At 41.4% G+C, this 26,668-nt stretch overlaps 1 protein-coding gene across 13 annotated transcripts in view; it reads left to right on the top strand.

Moving 5' to 3' along the window:
• The window catches only part of EHBP1 (EH domain binding protein 1), a 219,728-nt gene that overhangs the window by 76,940 nt on the left and 116,120 nt on the right, over positions 1–26,668 (top strand). For 9 of the 13 annotated variants that reach the window (XM_056342895.1, XM_056342901.1, XM_056342900.1 and 6 more), the window contains exons 6-9: positions 11,193–11,374; positions 14,318–14,457; positions 20,525–20,629; positions 21,332–21,454. In XM_056342895.1, coding sequence (XP_056198870.1) covers positions 11,193–11,374; positions 14,318–14,457; positions 20,525–20,629; positions 21,332–21,454 — 550 coding nt within the window. The remainder of the gene's footprint in view (positions 1–11,192; positions 11,375–14,317; positions 14,458–20,524; positions 20,630–21,331; positions 21,455–26,668) is intronic. The other 4 variants (XM_056342906.1, XM_056342905.1, XM_056342899.1 and 1 more) reach the window with 1 other exon arrangement.

Raw genomic sequence — 26,668 nt, 5'->3', positions numbered from 1 at the left:
AAATAACATCATGCAGGATTTTTTTTGAAGTGGCCTTTTAGCCTAAACTTAAGCTATAACTAATATGATAAATAATTTGACCTGAGGGCTCTGGTTCTGACGAGGAGAGTGGTCACTGTGTGAGCATGGCTGGTCAGCACACAGCCGTCAGGCACTACAGACCATACATCCATTCACTCTGTGCTTTTCAAGTTAAGGTCCGACTTTCCATACAGAAAAAATACAACGTAAGAGTCGTATCTTTGCTTGACATCGTTAAAAGCTTTTCTGTGTCATAAGCCTGGCAAATTTTATGTCATTTAATATTTTGCATTCACTCTATGGAGGTTATCCTTAGGTAATAACAACTGGTTGATGACACACTGATATCTCACAAACCCCATTTATACAAGTTTTATTTATGCTAGATAATGAACTCTAGACAATGTTATATGCTGTCTTAAAATACAGTATTTTCTGGAAGGGTGGTTGAAAGTATGTGTGGTTGCTGGAGCAGTTAATCTTTTGACCTTGTTTCTTCTTTAATGAGTGTTACCTCAAACTTGCTCCCTTGTTGGGGATTACAGAGGAGCTGAATAATGTGTTTACGTTTGCGAGTCTGTTTAAATAATGCGGAGTTAATTCTGGGGTCTGTGCTGTGTGTGTCTTCCTGCACGGCGTTTGTCTCCTCAGGACGAGGCTTGCCAGGTTGGCACAGCCTGAGGTACGGAGCTACAGACCTTTCAACAGCTGTTTGTAATGTCATACGGAGCTCATGTTAAAAATGCACTGCTGAGCTGGAGGTATTATTTCAAACCCACCCCTTTAATGTCAAAGATTTTGGGTCTTTGTCTTGAAGTGACACCAAGAGGGAGTAAGGAATCTAGAGCCTAGAATGGAAACTGAAAAGTCATCCAAAGGGCTCTTCACATCTGAAACCAACAATAAATAGGTAACTGGTTTGGTAACTAGCTTACCCTCTTTTTCAAAAATACTTACTTGTACACTAAAGATGGTCTTCTGCCAGAGGACACTAACTGGGCATCTCTTGTGTAACTCTTTGAAGGTTCAGTAGCAGTTCGTGGGGTGCCTCTGCACAGAGCAGGTGAGCAGGACAGTGGATCACAGCACAGACTGCCAGGCAGCACAGAGCTCATGTGCCAGGCGAGCTTACTTGGAGATCTTACAATGGGTATTGCCTATTATTTAAAAACAAAACCCAGAAAACAACCTGCGAGTCCTTTCAGTCAATACATGGAAAAATGTGGACTTACGAGTTGCTGAGCAGTAAATAAAGTCGTGGGTATCAAGTCAACTCGCCTGTCCTGTCCCTGGAAGTAGGAGGCCTCACATAGTAGGTCTTTCTTACTCCAGTTTCAGCTAAAAATGTAGGAACCAACTTTATCATCTGCTGTTTCTCCCTTTCTAACATTAGGTAAATTATCTATATTTCTTTTGAAATTATCCATATTTGTTTTGAAGCTAACTCTGCAGAAATACTATGCAGTTATACAATGAACCCTTCAAAAGGAAGAAGAATAAGGCCAAACCAGGGGCAACGCTGTTTGGAAGTGCCCCAGCTGCAGTGGAGCACAGGCTTCGCTCTCGGAGGCAGACAGCACGCTGTGAAGGATCCAGCTCAGCAGCACACAGCTCGCAGAAAATGAAGGACTGTTATTTTCCACCAAACTGCCAGCCCTGCGTGCAGTGCCATTCCCGACAGCCAGCCTCACCTGCCATGTATCAGCAGCAGCTCAAGCCCAGACTTCTTTAAATCTGCTGCTTTGAGAGCAGAGGTTTGAGAATTTCAACAGCCAGTTGGTAATAACAAGTTTCTCTGCCAGCTTCAGCCGAGCTTCCGTGAGCTCTTGTCCCTCATCCTTGGAAAAATTAAAATTCTGTAGAGTTACGGTAGGACTTACACTTATAGTCTTTGCTATCTAAAAATGCTTTCATCTCAATGGCTTTTGCTTACTAGTGATTTATGTAGTAATACACACAGACTTGCACATAGCCACACCACGTACCTTACAGGCCAAGGGGTAGATGGTCATGTAAGTGGCTATAGCATTTGGGGCCAGGAAGGGGACAGACAGCCCCTACCATGCAGCGATCCCAACAGGAGAGAGCAAATGGCTGCGAAGGGGAAGCAGATACCAGACAATATTAGGGTGTTAGTCAGCTCATCACGTTGAGATCTGGGCATTGCAGGAAAGGATGTGATTTTTGTTGCTGCTAAGTAATACAGGACAGTAAAGTATTCCAGGGCTCCTGAGTGGTACAACACAAGCTGCATCTCTGCAAACACAAGCAAAAATTCATGTACTTTACCAAGCTACAGTACTGTTTGCATGGAGCATAAGGACCTGGAGCTTAGCAGGTGATCAAAGGCACAGTAACAGTAAATGTAAACCTGTCATTAATGGAAAAAGAGAAACTTGCAGAGCATCTCTAGAGTAAGTGATCTCAAAGAGCAAGGAGGAAAAAGGCTAGAAGAGCTAGAGCAAATATTTCTCAGCATCAGTTGGCAATCCTATTGCATCTTTGTGTGGGAGAGTGTTCAGGAACTGTACCTGTTTTACTAAGCAGTCCAAAGGAGAAAGTAACGAAGACTCTTAAATGGACACGTGACGCAGTTGCTCTTGTCCTTTGCAAGGTTGAGTATTTCAGGGTTTGGTAGTTCTCTGCTTCTTACAAAAATTGTCTGGCTCAGCTGTAGACTTTTCTCAGTTCCCCTTTGTAAGCATCAAGCCCACTTTAGAAGGGGATACCTGTCGTACACACATGGTCTATTAATAAATTGCTTGACTTAAAATTTCGGTCGTGCGCATTTTTGGCCATCTGCCCAGTAGTTGTCCAAGAAGCTTAATAGTACTTTTTTTAGCACAACAGGACCTCCAGATTTTCATGGTGGTAGTTTGCATAGTGTAGATGAATTACCTCAGTTTATTAGGTATCGTTTCACTGTATCAACTTCCTATCTGATGGCAATCTTTGGAGATTTCCAGCGTCTGTGAACGCAAAGGATTAGCCTGCGAAGATGAATGTTTGTTGTTGCCCACAGCAGGGTGCTGAGCATACCCACAGGTATGATTTTGGTCAGATAGAACCTTTCACTACATACCTGAGTCTCTCGGGGTGCTAGTGAAATCTCATGGGGCTGTCCTGAAAGCAGACCATAAGACGGTAGCTGTAGTAGCGTGTTGTATTTTCTCTTTGCTTACTGAAAGTACTGCCTCTGCTGGTGTTAAGTAAGAAATGGTGTGCTGTGCTGCCGGTAGGATGATGCATTAATCTGGATGTACTATAAAAAAAATCATGTTGGTGTTTTTGAGGTAGCCTTTTAGCCTAAACCTAAGATGAGTATGATAATATGATGATTTGACTCAAGGGCTCCGATTCTGACAAGGACAAGGATCACGTTGTGAGCATCACAAACAGGTATCAAGTGTAGCTGTTTCAACTTTTTTATTTTATTTATTTCCTTCCCAGTCCTCATGTCTAGGACTCAGACTTTTCTGGTATGTGCAGAATTTTTTAAACATTAAATTCTCCGTTCAAATGCATCGTAATTCTTAATGATGTTCTGGATACCTTGAAGCATTATTTGCTTTTAAACAAGTTTTCAGCACAGATCGTGCTGCCTGCATTCGGTCCTCCAAATCTCCCATCCGACTGTCTAAATTATTTTAACTGACATAGTTTCTAATTTACTCTCTCCAGTTGAGAGAGCTCCCTGTAGCTTGTCTATTTTAGCATTTAATTGCTGTATACTCTCACAAATTAAATTCTGTAGTGATCCATTTTGCTCTGCCAGTGAAGCAGTGATCTTTTCATCTAAGCAAGATGGCGCTTGCAACGCAGCCGGCGGGGCTGGCATCCAGCGGCGGGAGAGGGAGAACCTCCCGTTCCCTCTCCTGCCGTGTGTGGGGGCTGCGGAGGGTCGGTGGGGTTTGTGCCAGAGGACAGCTTTCCTTCAAAACGTTCTCTGTTTATTTCGTAAGGGAAAGGAAAACGAAATCCTCAAAACTTGTTCCACTCAATGGGTTTTTACAGCTAGAAAAATCGCTTTGTCTAATTATTTTGTGCCTAAATGTGCAGCAGACTGCTCCTCTTTAAAATCTGTGTTTCTCTGCAGGCTTTTTAGCATTCACTTTTATAAAACTTGAAAAGATAGCCTCTAAAAATATTATGCTGTATGTCCTCCTTGTCTGGGAGAAAGTCAAAACTCATTGTTTCCTTTGACAGGATAACAATATCCAATTAGGAAACCTGTTGTCTTCCCTCGTTAGGTCTTTTTCTGAATAATGTCTGTACAGTGCTTATGCATTACTTAATGTATTTCTGTTAAAGAGGGACAATTTGGTATCTAAATAATTAAGAACTACACTTTTTGATCTGGTTTGTGCTGAATGGAAATCTTTGACTGTGTTCTCTCCATGGGTGTGTGTTGCAAGGAGGGCAGTGGTGTCTCGGGATTAGAGCCTGCGGTGCAGCAGGGGTTGAAGGTCTGCGTGGGCAAGCTGAGTTCAGGTGCACAGAGGTAAAATACATTCTGCTGTTTTCCGTGGAGGGACTCTCTCCCCAGCCCAGATAACCCAGAGGAATAAACCCCGTGAACAAAACCTGGCCGATATTGTGATCCTGTGTAATTCTAGATGTGTGAAGCCAGTTCAACAGAAAATACAAAGCTGTTTCTTACTTATTTGCACTTACTATATTAACCTTGAAGAAGACTTAGCAGGCAGTTGGTAATTACAGGACAGAAGGTCATTAAAAATACACTTTTAAGGAAAGAAGGCAGCATGAAATTTGCATTATTACATTATTTGGGTTTCCTTTAAAATAAGAATCTGAGTCCAGACCTTTCATAGGGAGGTGTTAATCTTTTGACTTCATTCAGAAGAGAGTTGAGTACTGTTTAATAGTGTGACGTGACTGTCGTGTCACCTGTGATCATCTTCCAAGTCAAAGTAGGCTGTGTGCTTTACATCTATGGTACAGACTGTCTGGTTTCATGCATTTGTCAGAGCATTTTAGTCCTCTTTGTTGTGAAAGGTCTGCTTTGGTGGGGAAAGATGGGGATGATTCCTAGAAAACGCTTGTGATTTATGGCATTGCTTCATACTAACCTTTTTGTAGAGTGAGATCAGGCTATGCGGATCCTTTCCGCTAGGCAGATCTTTATGTAAGGGTGGCACTTACTATATAGTAACTTCTGGGATGTCTGACACTGCTCAGTCATGAATGTGGTGGAAGGGAATGGTGATGCATGGTTGCGTCATTGAGAAGACAGAAATCTGTGTGATAAGTGGGTCCGGTCGTATAACTGTGACAGTAACTGCAGCTTCATCTGAATGGACTGTGGTTTGGCCAGCGTTCATTTTCCCTTCTCTACCCCCAAAGTCTGTAATGTGATGGGAGTTTGGGGGCTTGTGGAAGTAACTTAAAATGCTGTAGAGGGGATGTGTTGAGGACTGCTCCTTGAAAGCCCATCTGTAGCTATTTAAATAGCTGTTTGCAATGTGTGTTTCTGTATGTACTGTAGGTCTTCTGCAAGGTGCCCCCACACTCATCCCAGCCTGGCCCTGCACTGCTTGCAGCTATGTGGCTTCTGACTGACTTGATTTTGTCTCTCTTTAGAGTAGGTACTAGTTGTTTTGCATGTTGCATTCACGGATCCCTGCTAGCTTCTAAACCATGTGTACCGATGCCGTGTTAAAGGCCCGAAGTTGGTAAGAAACAGCCACATTAGTGATGGCACCAGTGGGTGCACCTCTGCTGGTATCCGAGATGTTATTACGGTCTGTACAAATGCAGACAGTGTACTTAGAAATTGGGAACTGCCTGAATTCATTATTACTAATATTCTTCTGTACTAGAAAGGAATGCCACTTTATTTATTTACATAATATTGCTTGCTCTGTGTATTTATTTGAATTCAGAAATCAAAGTACTACAAAGTATTAGGAGGTCTTTCTATTTTCTATATTAATTTTTGTGTTGCTAGCTTTGAGCTCTTCTTCTTCCTCCGGATTTTTACTATTATGCTAGCTTTTCTGAAGTACCAGGGTACACAAGTATCAGCCACGCAGCCAGCGTAGTGCAGGGCCAGCCACACGCCACATCCCGCTGCTCCCCCAGCTGTGAACAGCTGGAACAGCCTGGTGTACTGCACATAGGTTTAGTTCACCAAAATATGGTGTGTGCTGGAGGCATTTCAGGGACTAAGGGGAGTAGCTGGAGGAGGCTTGCAAGGGGGATGGAGCTGCTTGTGAGAGAAAGGCATAACAGCGTGTAATACAAAAGCTTAAATTCCCTGACACAGGAGAGCATTCTGGAGAAGTATTGCAGTATGTTTATGTGTGGTTTTTGCTCTTCTTTAAGTAAATTATAATAATCACTTTGTCAACAATATACTTCATAAATAATACACAGGTTTCTTGAAGCCTTTGGTCGACCCAGCACAGCCATTATTCTCATATGTAAGAAGAAAGGCTTCAGTAGTGCCTGCTAACATACCAAGTAGTTATTTTTTAATCATTCATTGGTGATTTTTCAAAGAATTCCTTTTTTTCTGGTATGCTGCTTCTCTTGCATACACTAGCAAACATGAAACAGCAAAGTTAAATTGTTAACCGGTATTCCACGTGTTATTCTTACGATCCAAACAGTGCCCATTCTCAAACACAGTAGTATGTTTGAGGTGGCAGATAACCTAGAGGTATTTGTATTTTACCAGTATTGTAGGTTATCGTCTATCTTTCTGTGATAGTCAAGTATCATAGTTGGTTTTATTTGCATAATGCATTGCCTTTCTTAAAAAGTAAAGAGTTTCCAAATTACTTTTCTTACAGAATGAACTCCATCTTGATAGTTAAGTGTTGTAGAGTATTTTGTCACCTGTTATCACATGAATCGTTTTCCTTTTGTAGCTTCAAAATTGACTTTTCGGTGCACCCTTTCACAAAATGTGATGTGGCAGCTCTGGCAGTCACTTGTAAGTGAAATACCTGGAGGCATAACTGAGCCTTACATATTTTAAACTTTGATTATATAGCCAAAATCAGAAAACTGAGCAATTAAAATATTGGCATTGGGATTCCCGCTTTACTTTCCACAAAACTCCCTGTGCTCACACGAGACACGATTAACACCAGATCAGACTTTTACTGTTCAATGGATGTTAATTCTTTAGTGTCTTACCAAAGTGTGCTTCTGTTTGATAGAACTTCCAGCCCACTGCTGAGCCGTTCCCATATACCCCATTCATAGGTATTTCTCTTGGATTATTTTGTCTCTGCTGATTTGAAAATTATTTATTCTTCTGCAAGAAAATTTCTCTGTGTTTCTGGGGTAACTCAGATTGTATCATACGAAGCATGTAGGTTTTTTTGAAGAAAATGTTACAGCCTTTGTGAGAAGTGGTTATCAGCATGTTCTGACATTTAAAGACAATTTTAAAAAAGTTGATTATGTGTCAGAGTAGAAAACATAATCCATTGTGAAATCAGCCATGTACCTAAGCACCTTGAGAGTATCCTTTTCAGGGGCAAAAAAGAAGTTTCTCCCCCTCTACTTGTAGCTAAAACCATGTAAGGCCAAGCCTGTAGAGCTTAAAAGGAAAAAATGCTGCAACACTTCTAACACCCTTATTTTTCTGAGAGAGTAGGAGGGTGTACCTAAGCTCACATGTTAAGGAAAATAAAACTTGGAAGATAGGGACTATCTGTTTTTGCTTGGGTTTGGGGGTTGTTGGTGGTTTTTTTTTAAAGATGATAAATTCACACATTTGGATTTTTATAGGCAATTGGAACCTGAAAAGATAACTTATGTCTTTGACCCACAAAAAGATTATGAAATTAATTCCTTTCTCAGGAAGACAGAACTTGATTGCTAAGTATGATTTATTCTTCACAGCGTCTCAGGATCTTTAGTGCTAGGAGAATCTTCTTGCCCGTGGCTGGCTTCTCCCCTGGGTACTGGCACACAGTGTCTGCACCCTTGTCTCCCCCCTCCTCTGTAGCAGCTGACCCCTGCAGATTTCAAAAGGAACTGGTGATGATCGCCTTCACTGGGAGAACTTTGCCTTTTCCTGATTCAGGTCTCTTATGTGCTCTCTGACCCAGATAATCTGAAGCTGCAAATGGCAAGATGATAATTTATACAACAAATAGATATTAAGTGAAAATGTACTTCCACATCATTCCAAAATTCTGCTGGCCTGATGTCCTTGTCCAGCGTTTGGCTGCTGGCAAGTTTAATGCTCCGTTCTTCCTCTTCGCTTCAGATTCTCCACTGAACTGGTCTTTGGGTTGGCTTATTTTGTTTGCTTTGACTTTTTTTAGTAAAATCACCATGATAAAGACAAGACATGCATCTGCGTTATCAGACAAGATGCTGTGTTTGTAACAAGAGAAAGTAGCTCTGCCCCCAGGTACACGTTCTGTTTTTCAGAGTCACTGGAGCCTGTTTGTGCTCCCTGGGACGCTTCCCCAGGGACCTCCTGGGCAGTCCGTGTGTGGCTCCCGTGGCGCAGGGTGTACGCAGCAGGTGGGCCAGCACTGAGGAGGCACGGGGAGCTACACAAGGAAATAATCCAGGTCTTTGGTGAGTGGGGGATGGTTACAGCTGCTGGGAAGTGATTTTCATAGTCAAACTGAGTACATCAGAATCCAGGCATGGTATTGCTGACCAGTGGTTCATCTGGGAGGCTGCGAGCAAGTGCCTACATTCAGGATTTGTTCTGTCTTAAGATCTGTTTCGTGCCGGGTGTAGATATACGTGATCTTTTCTGGGGTGCTTTAACTGATGAAGGGGAGTGAGGACATGACAACATATCTGCATCTTCTTTAAAAAGGAAAAAGAAAATCCCACCTTTTGTTTTGTTTTGGTGGTTTTTTTTAATCCTAATGGCATAATTTGGGAATAATGAACAAATTAAGAGTCTTTCCATACATTCAGCTTATGTTGCTAACTCTGATTTCAGTAAGAGTGACTGTGATACTGTAATGCAGATTTTAAAACTGGCTGAGGTATAATTGGTTTTTGTCTGCAAGTATAAGCTCATCCCAACTGATTTAAAGCAGAGTCTAGTCCCAAATTGTGTCAGATGTTTCCTAGTCATTGCAGCCCACCCATCCCAGCAGTGTTTTCCTTTGGCCTGACTGCGGGTGAGGGTGTATTCAGGAGTCATACAGCTGTAGAACAGCTCTGTTGGAAAGGGACCTGGAAAGATCATCTGGTCCAACCTGTCACAGGAGGGGGAGCCTAGATGGTTATCTGGCACCCTGTCCAGTCACACCTTGAAAACAAGGGGACTCTAGCACGTTCCTGGAGAGGTTGTTCCAGTGATTGACTGTTCTTGCTGTAAAAAATGTCTGTCTTCTCCCGACATGAAACTTCCTGGTGCAACTTGTACCCCTGGCCCCACTTGTACCCCTGGCCCCCTTGCCTTCCTTCTGTGGCTCCAAATTACTTCTTAATTTCTGGTTGCTCCTGTCCTCTTTGGCAGAAAAGCACATGCACTAGCATCAGCAAGTAGTTTTTACCATGTCAGTTGCATAAATATTCGCAAGCCACATTATATATGCCAGTTCTCTCTAAAGATACTTTAAAAAAAACTAGAAGAGATTTAAGCAAACTTTCTTTCTATTCACCTTGGCTACCATCTTAGTACCATAGTATGAATATTGAAAATTTAGTTTTATGGAACAAGTTGCTATTTAGATGCAAACTGCTTATGTATATTTAGCTGGAGAACGCGCAAAAGAAGTGCTGTGTCTCTCCCATTGCTCTGCACAGGCGCTGCAGTACATCTTGCCTTGGGTATAATGAGTTGCAACGTTTAGTTATTCTAAAGGTATGGTACAATAACAGATTACTGTTGTTCATATCTGTGTAATAATTGAAACTCCCTGATCATACTTTCCATTTTACACATTGTCAGAACCTTGGACCTTAATCTCACTCTTTGATTGACAGCCGTGGCCAGGGAAAGAGCACTCGTATTGTTTGTGATAGTCGCATCTGTTCAACTTGATTCAGTTGAGAGTATTTGCATATTCTTAAGTATTTCTTCTGAGAGGACCTAAATCCTTCTCAAGTGTTTGATGCATTTTTGAAATTCATTCATAAGGTATCTACATGCACTAATAGTTCTGTATAATATTGCTGTGCATAATCTGACAGATAAGGCTAGTTTTTTAAACAAGGTATTCTTTGGGGATGACATATTACATTCTGACTTATTCTACTGGGCGGAAATGTCAAGTACTTTGAAAAAGGATGCTTGAATGTTTTGATTGAATTAGTATTCTTTATTCAACACAAATTGTCAACTGCAGTAAAATGTAGTCTTATTGTGAGAACATTTTTCAAAAGAGTTAACAGCAGTGCTTTTTTGTTTTATTTTTGTTACTAGAGCTGTATTGCATATAATCGTTCCTTTGCTGCTGGTGCTGATATTAGATTCTTAGATGCATTTTAGATTTTCTGAATTGTTAAACTGTGAGCAACACCTTCATCTTGAAATACAATATAGGCTTTTATCTTTTTCTTTTTTTGCTTTTTATTTTTTCCTTGAAAAATTTTATCAATATTTTTGGAAACATTGTCAACCTTAATTTCAGAAACCTGTCACTCTTGGTAGAACATGTACAACACTACTGAGAAGTACTATTGCTTTGAAAAATATTCAGGCATTATGTTTGAGCATTGAATATAGATAGCAGCTCAAAATACCAATTTGATGGCTTCATGCTGCTATGTAAAGAAATATATGTGTGATTGAAAGCCATGGTTTCCATAGGTTGGAAGTCCTACTCCGGGACTATCCAAGTTTGGACAATACTAGTCCAGTTTGCCACAGAAGGAATGGAGATCCGTTCCCACTTGCTGAAATGGATGTGTGCTGTGGATGCTGCTACAAGCTCAAGCTGTTGAAGATCTAGGATCTCATATGGAAGGCCACTGATCGCAATGAATAACCTTTTTTTTCTGTTGCAATAAGGAAAGATCCAGAGAGCCATTAGTGGCTGACCTAGCTTAAGAAATGGACTTCTGTCTCTAGAAAGGACCATAGCAATCCCTGCTGCCTGTGTACTAGAAAAAAAGAATTATGCAGGCTTAATCAGTATAATTTTTTTTGTGCACGTGCAGGTTTTAGTGTAACAGCACCTTTTGCATAAGTTTTGTTTTTCCTTTGTTTTCAGGAATCTCCTTCTGGACGCAGAAAAGCGCTTGCCACCAGCAGCATCAACATGAAGCAATATGCAAGCCCCATGCCTACACAGACAGATGTCAAGTTAAAATTCAAGCCTTTGTCTAAGAAAGTGGTATCTGCCACACTACAGTTCTCTTTGTCTTGTATTTTCCTGAGGGAAGGAAAAGCCACGTAAGTTGTTTTGTTTTTTTAAACCAGATAGCCTGCTTTGTGTTGCTTTTCAAAGAATTCTTTGGATAAAGAGCTCTTTCTGTATACAATGGCAGAATTTGAGAGTATCCTTCAGCATACCTATCATTCCTGCCATACTTAGTTTCTTAGCTGAGTAAAAGTCGTTTCTTACTCTGATTTTAGTCTTGTGTTCTTCAGAGACAAGCAGCTTGTCCTCTACCCTTACAGACATTTTAAATAACAGCAGCTTAAAAATATCTACAGGTCTGAAATCAGCAGGAATATACGTTTGTGTGCGTGTGTGTGTTCATCCAACAATACCTTTAGCAGACTGCAAGGGAAATGTGAGAAGGAGAACTTACTTCTATTTCACCTATTTATATTTTACAAAGAGTGAAAGAAGGACAAAGCCAGCTGTAAGGTGAGAGAGGGTGGAGTCAGAAGTAAGATTTTGGGTTGAACACAAGAACTTCCCATGAAAAGAGTTCAGCTGGGCACTGATCACCACTCCCTCTACTCGCTCGCTTGGTTCTGTCCCTTATTTCAACAGCCTTTGAAGGGCAGAGGGTACAGATAATTTTTGCAGATCCTATAACCTCTCATGCAATTTCTGTCAGATTCAAAATGCCAGATGTTGAGAACTTTGTGTGGCTGGAGGATGGATGGTTTATCAGCCATCCTGTTTTGCTTTTCCTTTTTGTCTCTAGAATATGGAAATGTAACAATGGCAGAACAAAAAGAGGTAGATGGGGAAACTACTGCTTTAGTGGTTCTTTTACGTCTTTTTAAATTTATTTTTCCCTCCAAAGGGCTGCTTACTTCTAGCTTACAGTATTCTGAATGCACTTGTAGACACTGCCCACTGCAATACAAGTGCCCCAACACTGTTTCATGAGCAGCTTTAAGGTATATACTTTGACACAGAAACATTTTTTGTCTGCGTGCTTTGAAAACCACAGGTGCATTACTATTAACTATTACTGTTTCCCTTCTCTCATTAACCTGTTGTGAACCACAGTTTGACGTACCATATAAGAATTACATTTTGAAGTATTTAGCTGTGGTTTAATGTGACATTGCAGCTGAAAATGGGAATGAAGAAGTATCTGATAACCTCTTCGCTTTTTTGAACAACCAGCATCCGTGAACTATACAGTAGCTAGCTATACTAGGCTCTTAGTGGGTTTTGAGGCCATAATTTGTAAAAGCTGATCCATTTAGCATCACATGTACCTTCTTCTCATTGAAATCAATAGATTTCAGGCTGGAGACTGTAATTCAAGTAGAGTGTAAGTTAACAACAGGGCTTTAATATTGCTCTGAACCATGGACCTGGAGGGGCGGGGAAAAGCAAAAAGCTGTGGTTTGTGAAAGCATTGGTTTCTAGTGTGTGTAAATAGAGACTGTCTTACTAGTCAGTATAAAAGAGAGAATTCAGGTACCAGATACATGAACGTGCAAGACAAGGTAGCTAGGCCAAGGCTTGCTTACATCCCTTATAAGCTGCAGTAGTTTCATAAAGTGAGAGGCACTTTTATTTTATGCATTTTATAAAGAAAATACTGCAGCCTATTGCTGTGCAATACCAAAAATCATCTTATTTCTAAAACACAGGTAACAATATTTTGAAGTATGGGTGCAGAAAGGACAGTAAAAAGAAATAGTACTTCAGAGACTTTTTAATTTATAAACTTTATGTGAACAGCTGATGTACAAGATCTGTGTGCTAACTGCTCCCAGCTTTTTGTCTTGGTGCATAAAAAAGCCTGCCCGTCAATGCAGTTATAGGATGCTACATTTTTTCCCCTGTGCTTAAAGAGTCGATTTGACCTATTGGTTATCAAAACAGGAAGATGAAACCTTGAGGATTCTGCATGAACAGAAAGGTCTTTGTGACTTCTGGTAGTTACTGATTTTATATTTATTAATACCACTCCAGTTCATCAACACCTTTTCCTGTACTGTGGGACCCAACACTGAACGCAGTACCCTAGATGCAGTCCGAGTAAATGAGGGTCATGACTTCCCTCAGTCTGTGGCTCATGGTCCTGTTTCGGTGCATCTCAGGATGCTTTTCCCTCCTTTGGCTGTCAGGGCGTGGTGCCGACTCTCCTAGAGCTTGCTTGTTAGCGGGGTCCCCAGACTGTTTTCAGCAGAGGTGCTCCAGGCAATCCCCAGTCTGTCCTACTGTAAGGAGCCAAAAAAAAAAATTTATTAATCCCAATAAACCTATTGAAATGGTTTTAAAAGAGAAGAGGTAAGATTACTGTTGCTCCAAGAATGACATCATGTACTTCAAAAATCTTGGGGTTTTGTGAAACAAACATAGAACATCCATTTCTCTGAATCTCTGCCTGCTGTCACCTTTTCATCAGACATACATTTCATATGAAAGGTACAGTTCTGTGAAAGATATGTGTGTATGCGATACAGTCAAATAAGAATTGAAATTGGGCTTTGATATGTAATGGGCTTTGATCTTGTTAATGAATTCAGATATTTAGGAAAGGAATTTTAATTTCTGTAACAGTGTCAGGAGTTCTGAATGAATGTAGTGATAGATGTCACATGCAGCATGTGGACAGTAGGTCTGACAAAACATTTCCATTTTAACTGAAGACCACCAGATAGGTGTTTACTAGCATGTCTGGGCTGCTTTAAAATTTTAGGAAGCAGTCGTCAAATTGACTCTTCGTGCAAGGCAGCACTGGTTTTACCCTTTAGAATTTTGTTAGTATAAAACTTTCCCTTCAGAAATCAATATACATAAGTGTACTCATTTTGTTCTTTCCCTATACTCAAGATCAGATCTGAGATCAGAGACTTCCCTGAAGAAAAAAAGAAAGCATAAAAATATTTAAAGATTTTTTTAATAATGTGTCAGTATCAGATGTGGTATTAACAGGCTGCATTTTAATGCCTGTTTTGAACTCTGTTATTTAGGGATGAAGACATGCAAAGCCTGGCTAGTTTGATGAGTATGAAACAAGCTGATATTGGAAATCTAGATGATTTTGAGGAAGACAATGAAGAAGATGAAGGAAACAGAGTGAATCAAGAGGAAAAGGCTGCAAAAATTACAGGTTGGTTTTGCCACAGGGATAGTAAAATATAGTTCCTTTGCTACTTGCCAGTTGCATTCCATGGATTTTATCCTTACGCTATATTTGTATTTAACGAAATCTCAACCAAAATAAAATTTAGGATGGTTTGATTGAAGGGGGACCCATTCATAACTCTGCAAAGTTTAGTATTTGTGAATATGAGAGCATTGCTTTGAATGTGCATGTGTTTCTCCTGATTTTAGGAGAGAATGCACTAAGTAGGTAGCATTTTAGGGAAGCAAAGAACCGGTATGAACAGAGGAGTAAAAAGGTGGAGGAAAAGGGTCAGTGAGTGAAAAGACAGGAGGATGAGCTGAAGTGAAATAATGAAGACAGTTTGTGAGAATAACTGCGAAATGAGTTGTGCCATGGGTAGGTGCTGGGGTTCTGCTCAATAACATGGTAATTCCAGGCGGTGTACTTCTGCCTTTTGGTTGGGGGTGCTTCATGGAAATGGAATCAGGAGAATGTTAAAGGACTTTAACGCCATTTGATGGTAAGGTTGTTTGAAGTGAGATAGTATAACCACATTGGAATTGCTGATGTTAGTGTGTCCAGGATAGCTGAACTAATCGATGCAAGTCAGATCAGGATGTGATGATGTTAAATTGTTGGTAGAGATCATTATGTAGTACTGCTCCAGATGAGTTCTGTAGGAACTTTACTTTAGATTCTTTACTGTAAAAGAATCAGGGAAAGACAAATTAACTTCTGGTGCCAGCCTTCATGCCTGGCAGTGCTCTTTAAAAATGTTTGTTGAACTAAAGGGATCCTTCTTTAAGGTGGGGAAGAGCATTCCAAGCAGAGAAGTGAATTGTCAAATATGTTCTTGAAAATGCAGAGGAACGTTGGTTTGCTGTTATAAAACATTACTTTCATCACTTCTTTTTGAGTTTTCATTGCAATTGAAAGGTTCAGCCTGAAGTAGTTATTACTTAGTTAAACTTGGTGTTGTGAAAAGATGCAAATTTGTTTTCTCCCTGCTTTACATATTCCATTAAACATTTTGTACCCTGACCAAATCTCTACTTATGCTGTATGCGTCTGGTGCAGAGCAGATTGCAAAGTCCAGAATGAATTATTTGAGAAACAGAGATAATGTCTTCTTGGTCAGAGAGGCGACATGTATCGGTCTGGCCACACTGAAATCATTCTGCAAGGTCATCTTCTCATTTCTCAGTGTAACCAGGACAATTCAGGTGCGGGTCAGAACACCAAACCCAGGCCATCCGATTATTCAGAGAGAAGGGAAGCACACAGAAAGAGGTGGCTAGGTAAAGTCTGTATGCACGGTTGTGCAGAAGTGTTTTATTGAGAATGCCTAGACACTGCACTGAGGACTGCTATGGAAAACCCAGGTGCAGAAGGACATCAGTTAAAAAGTAGCAGATCTTGGTCTTCAACTTTAGTGATTTTATTTTTTTCTTCAGCGTTCAGCATCTAAACAGGCCAAACCATTCCTGAACAAGCAAAAAGCTGATGTAGATTAGACTAGTCTGTCCGCTGTCCTTTGGCTATGTAGTGAACATTCCTGGAGACAGGGAGGGGTGAGCTCTCTGATGTGCCACACAAGGTCCTCACTCGAGTTGTTTTAGAGGCATTTCAGCTTTCCGTCTGTTGTTATAAAGGCCAAAATTACCTGTTCTAAGCAAACATTACGACACCTAGCTGAAAGGCAGAAGCAATGCTCCTGAACTACAGTGTATCTGCTCATTGTGCAGCCTGTTCTGATGAGACCAGATGGGAGGGTTGGGTTGGACTTTCTGTGGATGCATCACTAAGGGAACCTGAGCGGGGAAAGGTCAGCCTTGGACTTTTTCTTGAGTTGGCTACAACATCTGAGTTGCTTCCTTAGCCTGGCTAGCTTTTCCCACATTAGACAAGGAGAGGGATGGGAGGGATGTGGAAGGAGAATGAGTGCACATAGCTTTCCTAGCAAATGGGAGAACGTAAAACACAGGACAGTAAGTAAACATTAATAAATAAAATTTAAAGGATCTATTTCAACATGTGTTCAAGACGGGCAGCTGGAGTGACTCCTGTAATAAATATAATGAATGGAAAAAATAATAAAACGTAAGGAGAAGAGCTGAGGAACCAAGGGAAAAAAGGTGGGAATCACTGCAGAAGAACAGAAGGAAATACAGAAAGAAGGAAATGAAGCAAAACTGATGTAGTGAAGTACTCTTTCTAAAATTTCTATCAAAAATAATTGGGTTTGCAGGATCCCGTAAAGTTAATTGAGGAAGTTACATAACCCTTTTGAAAGCTTGCTGCTACCAACGTTTTCTCATCTGTTGCTGTGTTAGGGTGTTGGCAGCCGAGCAAGCTGGAATGCCTTCACTGACTCAGAGTCCCCTGCGGCAAATCATTGCACCTCAGTGCGCCTGTCTTCCCAACTGTAAAAAGGGGGTACTGGCTATAACCACCTCACGGGAATGATAGGAGCATGACATGGTTAATATTTGTAAGCGAGCTTTGAAAAAGTGAAGTGTGAGTAGTAAAGCAGAAGGGATTATTATCCTACATTTGGCTCAGTCTTCTCACAGAAACGTTGGATGTCTTGATGACCGAAATCTTGTCCTCAAGTCACAGCTGCAAGATTGGCTGCAAATCTTTGTCACAGAGATTGTTCCTTTTCACAGCATACAAAAGTTTTTTGTTTTTTTTTAATTTGGCCCAAAGTTGCAGCTTTATAGGTGAACAAATATATCCACCGCTAGGAGAACAAGGGAGACCTGCTGCATGGGGCTGTAGGTGGTGCAGGTGAGTTAGGAAACGCTGCTCCTCTTCCTTGATGCGTTGCCTAACTTGGGGTGAGTATCTCTGCCTCTCTTTCTTCAGCTATGAAATAAGTGGTGCAATACTGACCTACCTCAAAAGCACTGTGAAATTTGATGTGGTCAACATGGGAACTGTTGTCATACAACTGACCTTAAGATCAGACTGAAAGATGTTTTCCACTCAAAGCACTACTTTTCACATTAAAAAAAACTCCCTCGGCCACAGGCTTTTTTCCCCTTCCTTCCCAATATTTCTTGCTTAATTTTTTTACGCGTAAAAGCTTTATCTCCACCTATCTCTGTTTTGTGTGAAGCTGATAATGATGTTTGTAGCCATGAAATATGTTTCAAATATTTTGTTTCTATGTGTTAATATAGATTAATTTAAACCTCTCAGAATTATCCTGTCCTTAGTCTTCAGTTGAAGACAAGGCATCCCAATGTACTTGAAGAAATATGGCTCATAGCTCACAAACTCAGGGTAGTTAGTAATAAATGCATTGCTTCTCTTAATGTTTTAATTGATACTTAAAGCCTCATGCTGAAGTTGATAGTTGCCTCCTGCTCCATTTGCACAGGAGCACGGTGACTGTCCTGGGGCACCACATGGACTCAGCAGTGTGGCCATGTGCTACCGGTTGCAGAAGTCTGAATCCCAGCATATTTCAAGAGCAGGCTTCTGCAGAGCAATTTGTGTAGCCCTTTCTTGCCATTTGGGAAACCGTACCTCTGATGTAAACTTCTGGTACATTTGCTCTTTTTTGTCAGTAGCACCACGCTGCTTAAAGAAAAAACAAACACAACAAACGAAGAGCAAGAGAGAAGGATGAAAAAAAAACACACCCGCCTCCAAACCCTGAACCAGTGATTTATATGACATACTTGTAGAACAAGCTAATATATGTTTGTAGATAATGAGATTTATAAAAGATAATATAGGACGTAAATCTCTAACCTACCATTTCTACACTCCAAAATATGACATAAACCATTTAATATTGTAATGAGAAACATTGTAGTGCATATGGATGTTTAGGTTGGCAGATGGGACCAGGTGATTCAGACCACATCAAAGAATTCCCTCTTTTTAAAGCTCTGAACTTAATTTGTTATTTTCTGACAATAAAAACTGAATAGTAATTGTTTTGGGGCTTTTTTTTCCATATGCTGGCATAATAAATTGTAAATCATGTCAGCATCTCAGCCTGGTTTAAACTAGTAATTCGTTTGCACTAGTATTTTATAAGGTCAGCTCTGTTTTATTTGAGTATAGCAAAGTATTTTCCATTGTGTATCTTGACTCTTAAAAATTCCCAGAAGATAGTATTGCATTGTTCTGATCTCTAAGGTGTACATGGCGTTGCATACTGAGAAAGTTAAGGGTTTTGGGGCAGTTTTGGTGTTACTGTTTAGGACACTACTCTTGTTTTGTTGGAGCTAAAAATAAGGAAATTAGGATGGTGGAATCAACTTTGTGTAGATATAAACATAATCCCATCTAAGCAGATTTTTGCTTTAAGGTCAAGAACAGTTAAGGAGGTGTGCTTAAGAGGAATTCTGCTGTGGCTTTGTCATCGTCACAATAGGTTATGTCCAATAGATATTGGCAGAATAGATCATTTCACTTGGTAATTTGCAGATTGGCATATCTTTGCAAAACAGTTTAAATTTGGGAAAGAAGTTTTTACCCATATGACTGAAATATTTTCAGGTTCTGGACTCTGCTTTTGGCTTCAGGTTCTTTATCCTGTCTGTGAAGGCATGAAATGAAGAGTTGTGCCAGTGTGTTGACTGGTGAAGGTGTTGCTGGGTGATTTAAAAGCACGATTCCCCCTTGCTAGGAAGTTCAGGTTGTCTGTGGGCACCAGCAGTTGGGACAATCACAGCGCTACTGAATTTTCAGCTCAGTCAGGCATCTTGCTGCTTGTAACTAGTGCATAGAACAAAGTCTATGAGAGCCAGTGACAAACACTCGCTTTCCCAAACAAAAGCCACATGAGGAAAAAGTCAAGTTCAGGACAGCAGCGAACTGAAAGCGTTAGAAAGTAACCTCTTGTGTACACAAGGAATTGAAGTTTGAAGGAAATCCAAGAATGATTGGCATGAGAAGTGTGCAGTAAAGGCATCTAAGTGGCTTTAGCTTCACTGATGACACCAGAAGACATCATCCATTTATTTCATTGGGAAGAGACGGGAGATGAAAAAACCTGTCAGAGGGGCAATGATGTTCAACAAGCAGGATCGTCTCTCCTGCACAGGCTTCTCCTGCCTGTTTGTCAGCTGGAAGGATGAGGGAGACTCCCCACAGTAAGCTATGCATGAGGCCTTTCAGAGATGCCCCAGGCTCAGTCCCCATTACTACAGGAATTTATTTGTTCAATGCTGTGGATGGGACTACTTAAGGGGGAGGATCAGAGAGGAATTTTTCCCCTTGGGCCAGAAGACACTAAGACCTAGTTGGTTTTTGTTTCTTGCTTTCCTTCCAGAATTATGGGGGCGTCAATGTCTTGGCTAGAATTAAACATTAATAGATTTTAAAAATTATTAGTTCATGGCAGTTCAGAGCTCTCCACTGTGGATAGCAGGTGAAATAGGATTTTACCAAACAGTAAGGTATTACTTACATAGCATGTCAGTGGCAAATTCAACCAATACATACATTCAGTATGCATTCTCATAGCACAATACTGATCATATCTTTTAGAACTATTAAATAAATTCAGCTTGTAGGTCAGAATGTAGTGGTGACTGAGTGTAAATGTTAAATAATCAGAATGTGTGTGTATAAATAAATAAATATATAAAATACATATGTATGCATTAGTTTTCTGTAGCTTTAAGGTTTTGAGAGAGAGGTGAGTTATTCTGGGGCTGTTTTGTGTTAATTGACAATGGTTTAAAATTCAGGTTTTCCTCACGAGCAGGAAAAGTCTTTAAATTGTATCTAGTACATCTAAGTTTTGATCTGATGTGCATACTCATCCTCATAAAACTAATTACTGTTGCTGACACCAGGAATCCGGCAAGGTTTTGTTTGTCTGTTAACTGGATTTCTTGTTAAATTATCACTGAAGCACCTACACAGGTGCTTTGCTGTAGGTATATCGTTGTAAGGACTTGTTCTAAATGTATTCTTTTAATTAACTCCGTCTTCTCTTTTACCCTGTCTCTTCCTCGCTGGCTCTCTTTCTAGTAACAGTTTCCACTTCTGTTTCATTAAATGCCCTTGCCTTACGTTTGTCTTGACTGGCTTCTATTTACAGAAATTGTAAACCAGTTGAATGCTCTGAGCAGCTTAGATGAAGATCAAGATGACCGCATAAAGCGAGCAAATATGCCTTCAGCTAAATCAGCCAGTTCCTCTGAAGGTCTATGAGCTTTCCTCCTTTCTTTCTGTTTCTGATTGTCTGTATTTACTGTGACCCGTTACCTTTTGACTCCTGCTTGTATTCAGCTGTCAGTTTTATCTCTGTGCTTCCACCCAGCATGACTCTCAGTAATTTGTAGTGCATCCAACAGGTAACAACATGATAGAGAAAGAGCCTATCTCCTCTACAGCTCTGTTGTCATCTGATAATGAACAAGAAAGAAAAAAAATTTACCCAAAAAAACCCCAAACCACCGCCAGACCCCGAGCCCCTAGCTGTGCAGTCAGTAATACCTGACCTTTCTAAAATGTCTCCTCTCTGATTTTGTGTGCATGTTACATCCAAAAATTAAAATTTCTTGCCAGTAGATAACATGTATGTGAACAATCAAAAAGAAATCACTGTATTAAGCTTGATAGAGATGTCTGCAACATTTATTTAGTGAAGATAATAGAAGGTTGTCTTAGTAGTCATTTCTGTTATGTGATATTCTAATCAATGAATAGAAGTTTCATTCATTTCACTTTTTTTTTCCTCCTTTGTTGGTGTACTTACCGAAGTGCATTAGCTTAGCTGTGCAGTTCGTGCCATACTCTGGTGCAGTGTTTCAAGGGACTGTTGGTAACAGGGGTTTTTGAGCTTGAAATGTGTTAGATGAACAGTTTATATCTATATTAAAACAATATTCCAACTTGTTTGTAGAGCTTATCAATAAACTTAATTTTCTGGATGAAGAGGAGCAAGACCTGGCCAACTCTACTACAAACCCTTTTGGCGATCCAGACACAACAGAATTAAATCCATTTGGAGACCCTGATGTGGAAGGTAATAGATTTGTTTCACATAATTAATTGCTAATTGCAGATGCTTAATGAAACTTGATTTCTTTTTTTTGCAGGGCTACAAATGAAAATGTTGTTTTCATTAAGTACACTTGTTGCGTGCAGTACTGAGGTAGTCGTAGCAGTAATCCGGTTGCCACTGGAAAATGGATTTATCGTTTGAGTCACATGCTTATGTGTATTTGCCACCGGGGGCTACCAGCTAAGAGTTGAACCAGACTTTTAGACCTATCAGGTGTGTTACTATTACTCACCTCCTGTGGTATAAATGAGCAACACATACTGTCTGGTGCCTCTTGTAGCGAATAGTAAATACAAGCGTTCCATGTGGATGCTGTTTTATATCAGAATTTCCATCACTGCAGTCTTCACTGCATCACAGCTATTCTTGGTTAGCACTAATCTTCATTATTATAATTTAATTTTATCTCTTTAATTCTTCTTTTTTTTTTTTTGCTTTTATGGCTTCCTCAGTTAAGCCATCTGGCATTGTGCCTTACACCACGTGGCAGATGTTAATCTCCTTTCCAGACCAACATGCCCATTCTTGTTCTGTTTGAGTGAGAAATACAGCCCCTCTAAGTTTTTAATCTGATAAGACTACATCCGTAAGGCCAGAAAGGAGCACCAAGACAGCAGGCACCTCTGCTGTCCCCAACTCCACATCCAGATATGCAGACTTCCCTCTGCTGTCATCAAACAAAAAAAAAAGGGTATATGACTGACTGACTTTGCAGCTGCTCAGAATGCCAATCGATAGTTAATTCTGAAGGTTGAAGCCATACTGTTTTTTTTTCTTCTGTTCAAAGCTCCAAGACTTTTCTTCCCACAGAAGTTATCAAGGAGCGTTTGCCACCTTTGACCAAATGGCAGGAGCCACTCTGTGGTGGCAATAGAGACGCAGCACACTGAGCAGGAGCAGCCCAGGGTACAGCCATGGGACTGCTGTCGCCAGGGCTGATGAGGATGCATTTCTGAGCTGCAGTTTCCACCTGGGGTTACTCTCTTTCTCTGGACAAGCTGAACGCTGACTCACAACACAGCTTTTCTGCCTTGGGTGTCCAGAGAGGCTGATGTGGGTGGTAATCAAAGTCCTGTCGCACTTTGGCTGTGGAGTCTCATAGCCTGTGTTTCTGAAACAGGGACACTTCACTGTCTTCTGTTTGGCTGTTGAAGCCATAAAGCCGCTATCCCAGGCCTCTTCTCCCTCCTAAAAAGTCACTAGGTGTTTCTAGAGCTGCAGAAGGGAGTTGCTTCTGCTTTCTAGATACCAATACGTACGGATTACATTCTGGTGTCTGGATCTTTGGCTTCATTTCCTGTCTGTTCCTCGGCTGTGAATTCCCTTAGGATCATGGAAGGAGGCAGAATTACCTATTCTCATCCACACACATCACACGTCCACACACAACTTGCTCTACAAGACTCAGCATATATTCCTTTCTTCCTTGTCTGCTCTAGAAGGAAGAGCTCCCTTCTCCCCAGAGAAAGCTGTACAAATCCCATCCTACCTAAAATGCTGTCTTCCAAACCCAGCTTTTCCTTCCTTTCCAGAGAGAACCTGCTCTGGCAGAAAGCAGCAGGTGTTCTGGCCACAGAATATAGGGGCTGAGAGTCTGTTCCTTCCCATCTCAGGGACAGGGAGATGCAAACTGGGGTTGTTTCACAGCACCAGAGTAGCTTGACACCTGTCACGGTCACTGAGCAGCCTGCAGCCAAGACACCAGCCTGCTGATGTTCCCAGAAGACCCGTGAGGTATGTGGGGCATGCTTTTTCAGTCAGTTCTGGTCCCTTTGGTGGGACCTAGGCTTTACTGCCATCATCATTTACAGTCATGGGTACTTCTCTGTTCCTCTGGGCCTGTTCTGTGTACTGGGACAGTCCCAGGGCTCAGACTGTTGGTCCCCAGAGGAGTCCCATCTGCACAGCTGTGGACAGCAGTGCTGAGCTGTTGGGTGTGTGTGTACCAAACAGTCCTCCCACACACTGTCACCATCGTGCAGCAGTCAATGTACAACAACACGACAGTGATTTTGATAAACAGGGTGTCGCTAGATTCTTCCTACTGTGTCATAAGGTGCTTTTTATTTGGGAGGGATGGAGCTTCTCTCAGGTTCATGTGACAGCAGCGTGTCTTCCTGGAGCACAGAACCGAGTGGAAAATCTGAGGTGTTTCAGGCAGTCAGACCAAGAGCGGGACATCTGGTGTGGCATTTTTAAAGCTTCTGCTTTGATCAGTGGCTCCCCAGGGATTCTTCGGGTCACCTCAGACCCCTCTAAGCACTGGCCCTTCCACTCCAGAGCTTTCTTGTCCCTGTAACGGGTAGTGGTTGTGTTCCTCTTCCCTTGCTAGGCCTTCTGGACCTGTGCCTTTCCACCAGTTGTCTTCCTTCACAGAAAGTTGAGGGGGGAAAACCAGTGCTGAGACAAATCGTATAAGAAAGCTCTGGTCTTCAGCAACAGCAGGAATCTGCTGTGTATGTCTGTGGTTAATTGGATCGGTGTCTCTACACAGGGAGTGCCTAGACTTTACTGTTTTGGGGAGATTTCCCTTGGTTTTGGACTACATGTTGAAGCCAGGCAGCACCGGAGCTGTTCTCGCCCTCTTGCCCCCCCACAGAAGGCTGCCCTGTTTGTTTCCCATCTGGCCACAGGTATATTCCCACACGTGTTAGGACATGTCTTTGAGACCTCAGTGGAACTTCTGTTGCTGCCATCTCTTTTTAGAAAGTTCTTTGAGACTACGCCTGCCTGTTTGCATTTGCATCTTTACATGAATGTGACCTTTTTGGTGGCCCCCACAGGAGCCTGAGAGCATGACAGAGGTTCAGGAGTTTAAGGCAGGCTTTCTTCTACAGGCTGAAAGAGTCTCATTACCTGTTTCACTTGTCTTGTGATGTGTTTAAATCAGGAGATGAACCTTTTCTATGGGCAGGGATGAAGTATTTTTCTATTTACTACATGTTACTCTGCTTTATCTTTTCATCTAGACAAGCAAATTCTTGAATTTAGACTTTTTGAAAGTTCGGAGTCTTTCCATAGAATTTGTTACTTAATTTCCCCAAGATGTACAGAGCAGCCATCTGGAGCTTCCTTCCCTGAGTATTTTGCCACAAGACATTAGGAGGCATGATGTGCCATTTGGCAGAGATATTCCTATCAAGCCTGTAACCTGTGTGCTTAGTGAAAGAGTGCTTAGAGTCACCCAGGGTATGAATATGTATGTATTGACAATCACTCAAAGAGAAGGGAGGATTACTTGCCAGTAGATACCTGTTTCCTAGACAGATATTTCTTGTGCCTGTTCACAATCCAGCTACTTTCCCTCTATCTTCCTAATCCCGTAATCAGCTCACCCTGGGAATGCAGGGTGGAGAGAAACTAAAGGTGTGAGTGCTCCCAGCATCCCTGTGCACGCTGTGGGTGCGGTGCGTGGCAGAGGTCATCGGCAAGCTGCCTGTGGATGCTGCTGTGGTTTAAAAAGCCCTTGGTGTAAGTGATCTTACACACACAGTGGAGTGAATGTGCGTATGAGCAACTCACCTCAAAAAAATCTGCAGCTGTGTTTCTGTGGTTGGCATGTCAAATTGAGGCTTATTCCCTTTGTACGTAGTAGGTCAGCGAGACACTAGAAATCTGGGAAGTCAAAAATAATCCCTTGGAACAGTCTATCTCCACAGCTTTATGCTAGACAGTACAGGTGATCATATGGGGGCTGCCTCTTGGAGTGTCTTTTAGTCACGTTACAACAGAACTCTAAAATCAGTTAATTTTTGTGCAGAATATTTTACTTGGAGGTAAACATATACAGCAAATGCAAGTAGAAAACAACAACATGCTTTCAGTGCTCCAGATGTTTTTTTAATTAGGTGGGGCATGCAAATTGTGAAGTTGCATATGACCAATACAAGTTTCCTGCAACACACCTGAGACATGAGCATAAGTATTTGCTGGCACTGCCTCCCCCTTTCATTTAAAACGGCATTTACCTTACCAATGGGTTTCATTGCTTTGTGTGAGACTTCTGAGCTCCTTGCAGCATGTGGTACGCTGCAAATGAGAACAGTACTACAACGCAGTGCCAAACCCCAGCATCCTTCTGGGATAGTCCTAAGGAGAGCGGTACAAGAACCAATGCAGAGGAAAATGATTACTCTGTCCCTTCTCCTTGAATTTCTTGTGAAGTGTGATGTGTTGCTGGTGTGAGTATTAATAAAAGTAATAGAAAATCATTAGTGGCTTATAGGGAGGCTCATCATTATGCTTTCTAGAAGTACTGGGAAGTTACGTTTTTATTCTGCACTGTTTGTTACACTGCTCACATCACCGTTGTGACCGTGTGCCTGCCAGTAGTGCGGTAAATGGCATAACTAAATACCTTTCACATGTGGCTTGGTCTTTCATCCCCTGCCAAGGGGAAAGTGCTATGTGTAATGTTTTGGTGGGGGTTTTGTTTGTTTTTTAAGAGATGTGTCACAATATGTTTGTGTTACAAAAGGCAAGTGGGTTGAAGGGCAGGGTGATTTTTGGAGATCCTCTGGGAACTAGAAGGCTGATTGTGCAGATGGGTAGTGCCAGAATGATTACTATCACGAGCAGCCTTTCTCAGTGGAGTCAGGGCAAGTAATGTTTCCAGAATCTGGCACCGGAGTCACTGGTGCTTCTGCTGTAGTAATACTTCTACATCTCCTCTTGTCACTCCTACCCCTGTGGCTTTATTACTTAACCATGTAAAATTATTGTGTGTTTGACCCTTGGAGTGCCAAACTGCAAGCATCTTTTTCCTCCCCCCCTTTTTTTTTTATATCAGTGTAGAGAACTGCAATTAAAAAAATGAGTTCCAGTAGAGACTGGAGTCCGGTGTTTTCAGGCATGCTTAATAATTAGGGGGAAGCAGGGAAATACGTGTCGACTCCTTAGTGTAACATCAGCTTGAAGAGGGAAATAAACCCCTTTTAAGCTGTTATATGTACATCTTCCCCAAGTGTACTTCCCAATGTCATTAGGTCCTTGAGAATATATGAGTGTCTTTGTTACAGAGAAGGTGGCAGTGCCTGTGGCTTTAAGAGCAGTGTTGTTGAGTCACCATCCCAGCAATTTAAGGTGTTACAGAGAGGCTCATGAAGTGATGACTGACACTTGACGTAAGAGCCTGTCCTAAAGGGTTTCAGGGACCCCATAGGAGATAGCCTGGGT

This window comes from Falco biarmicus, chromosome 6, assembly GCF_023638135.1.
Source record: "Falco biarmicus isolate bFalBia1 chromosome 6, bFalBia1.pri, whole genome shotgun sequence".
NCBI lineage: Eukaryota > Metazoa > Chordata > Aves > Falconiformes > Falconidae > Falco > Falco biarmicus.
Note: the sequence above shows the minus strand (reverse complement) of the source record. Positions and strands in the feature narration are given on the sequence as shown.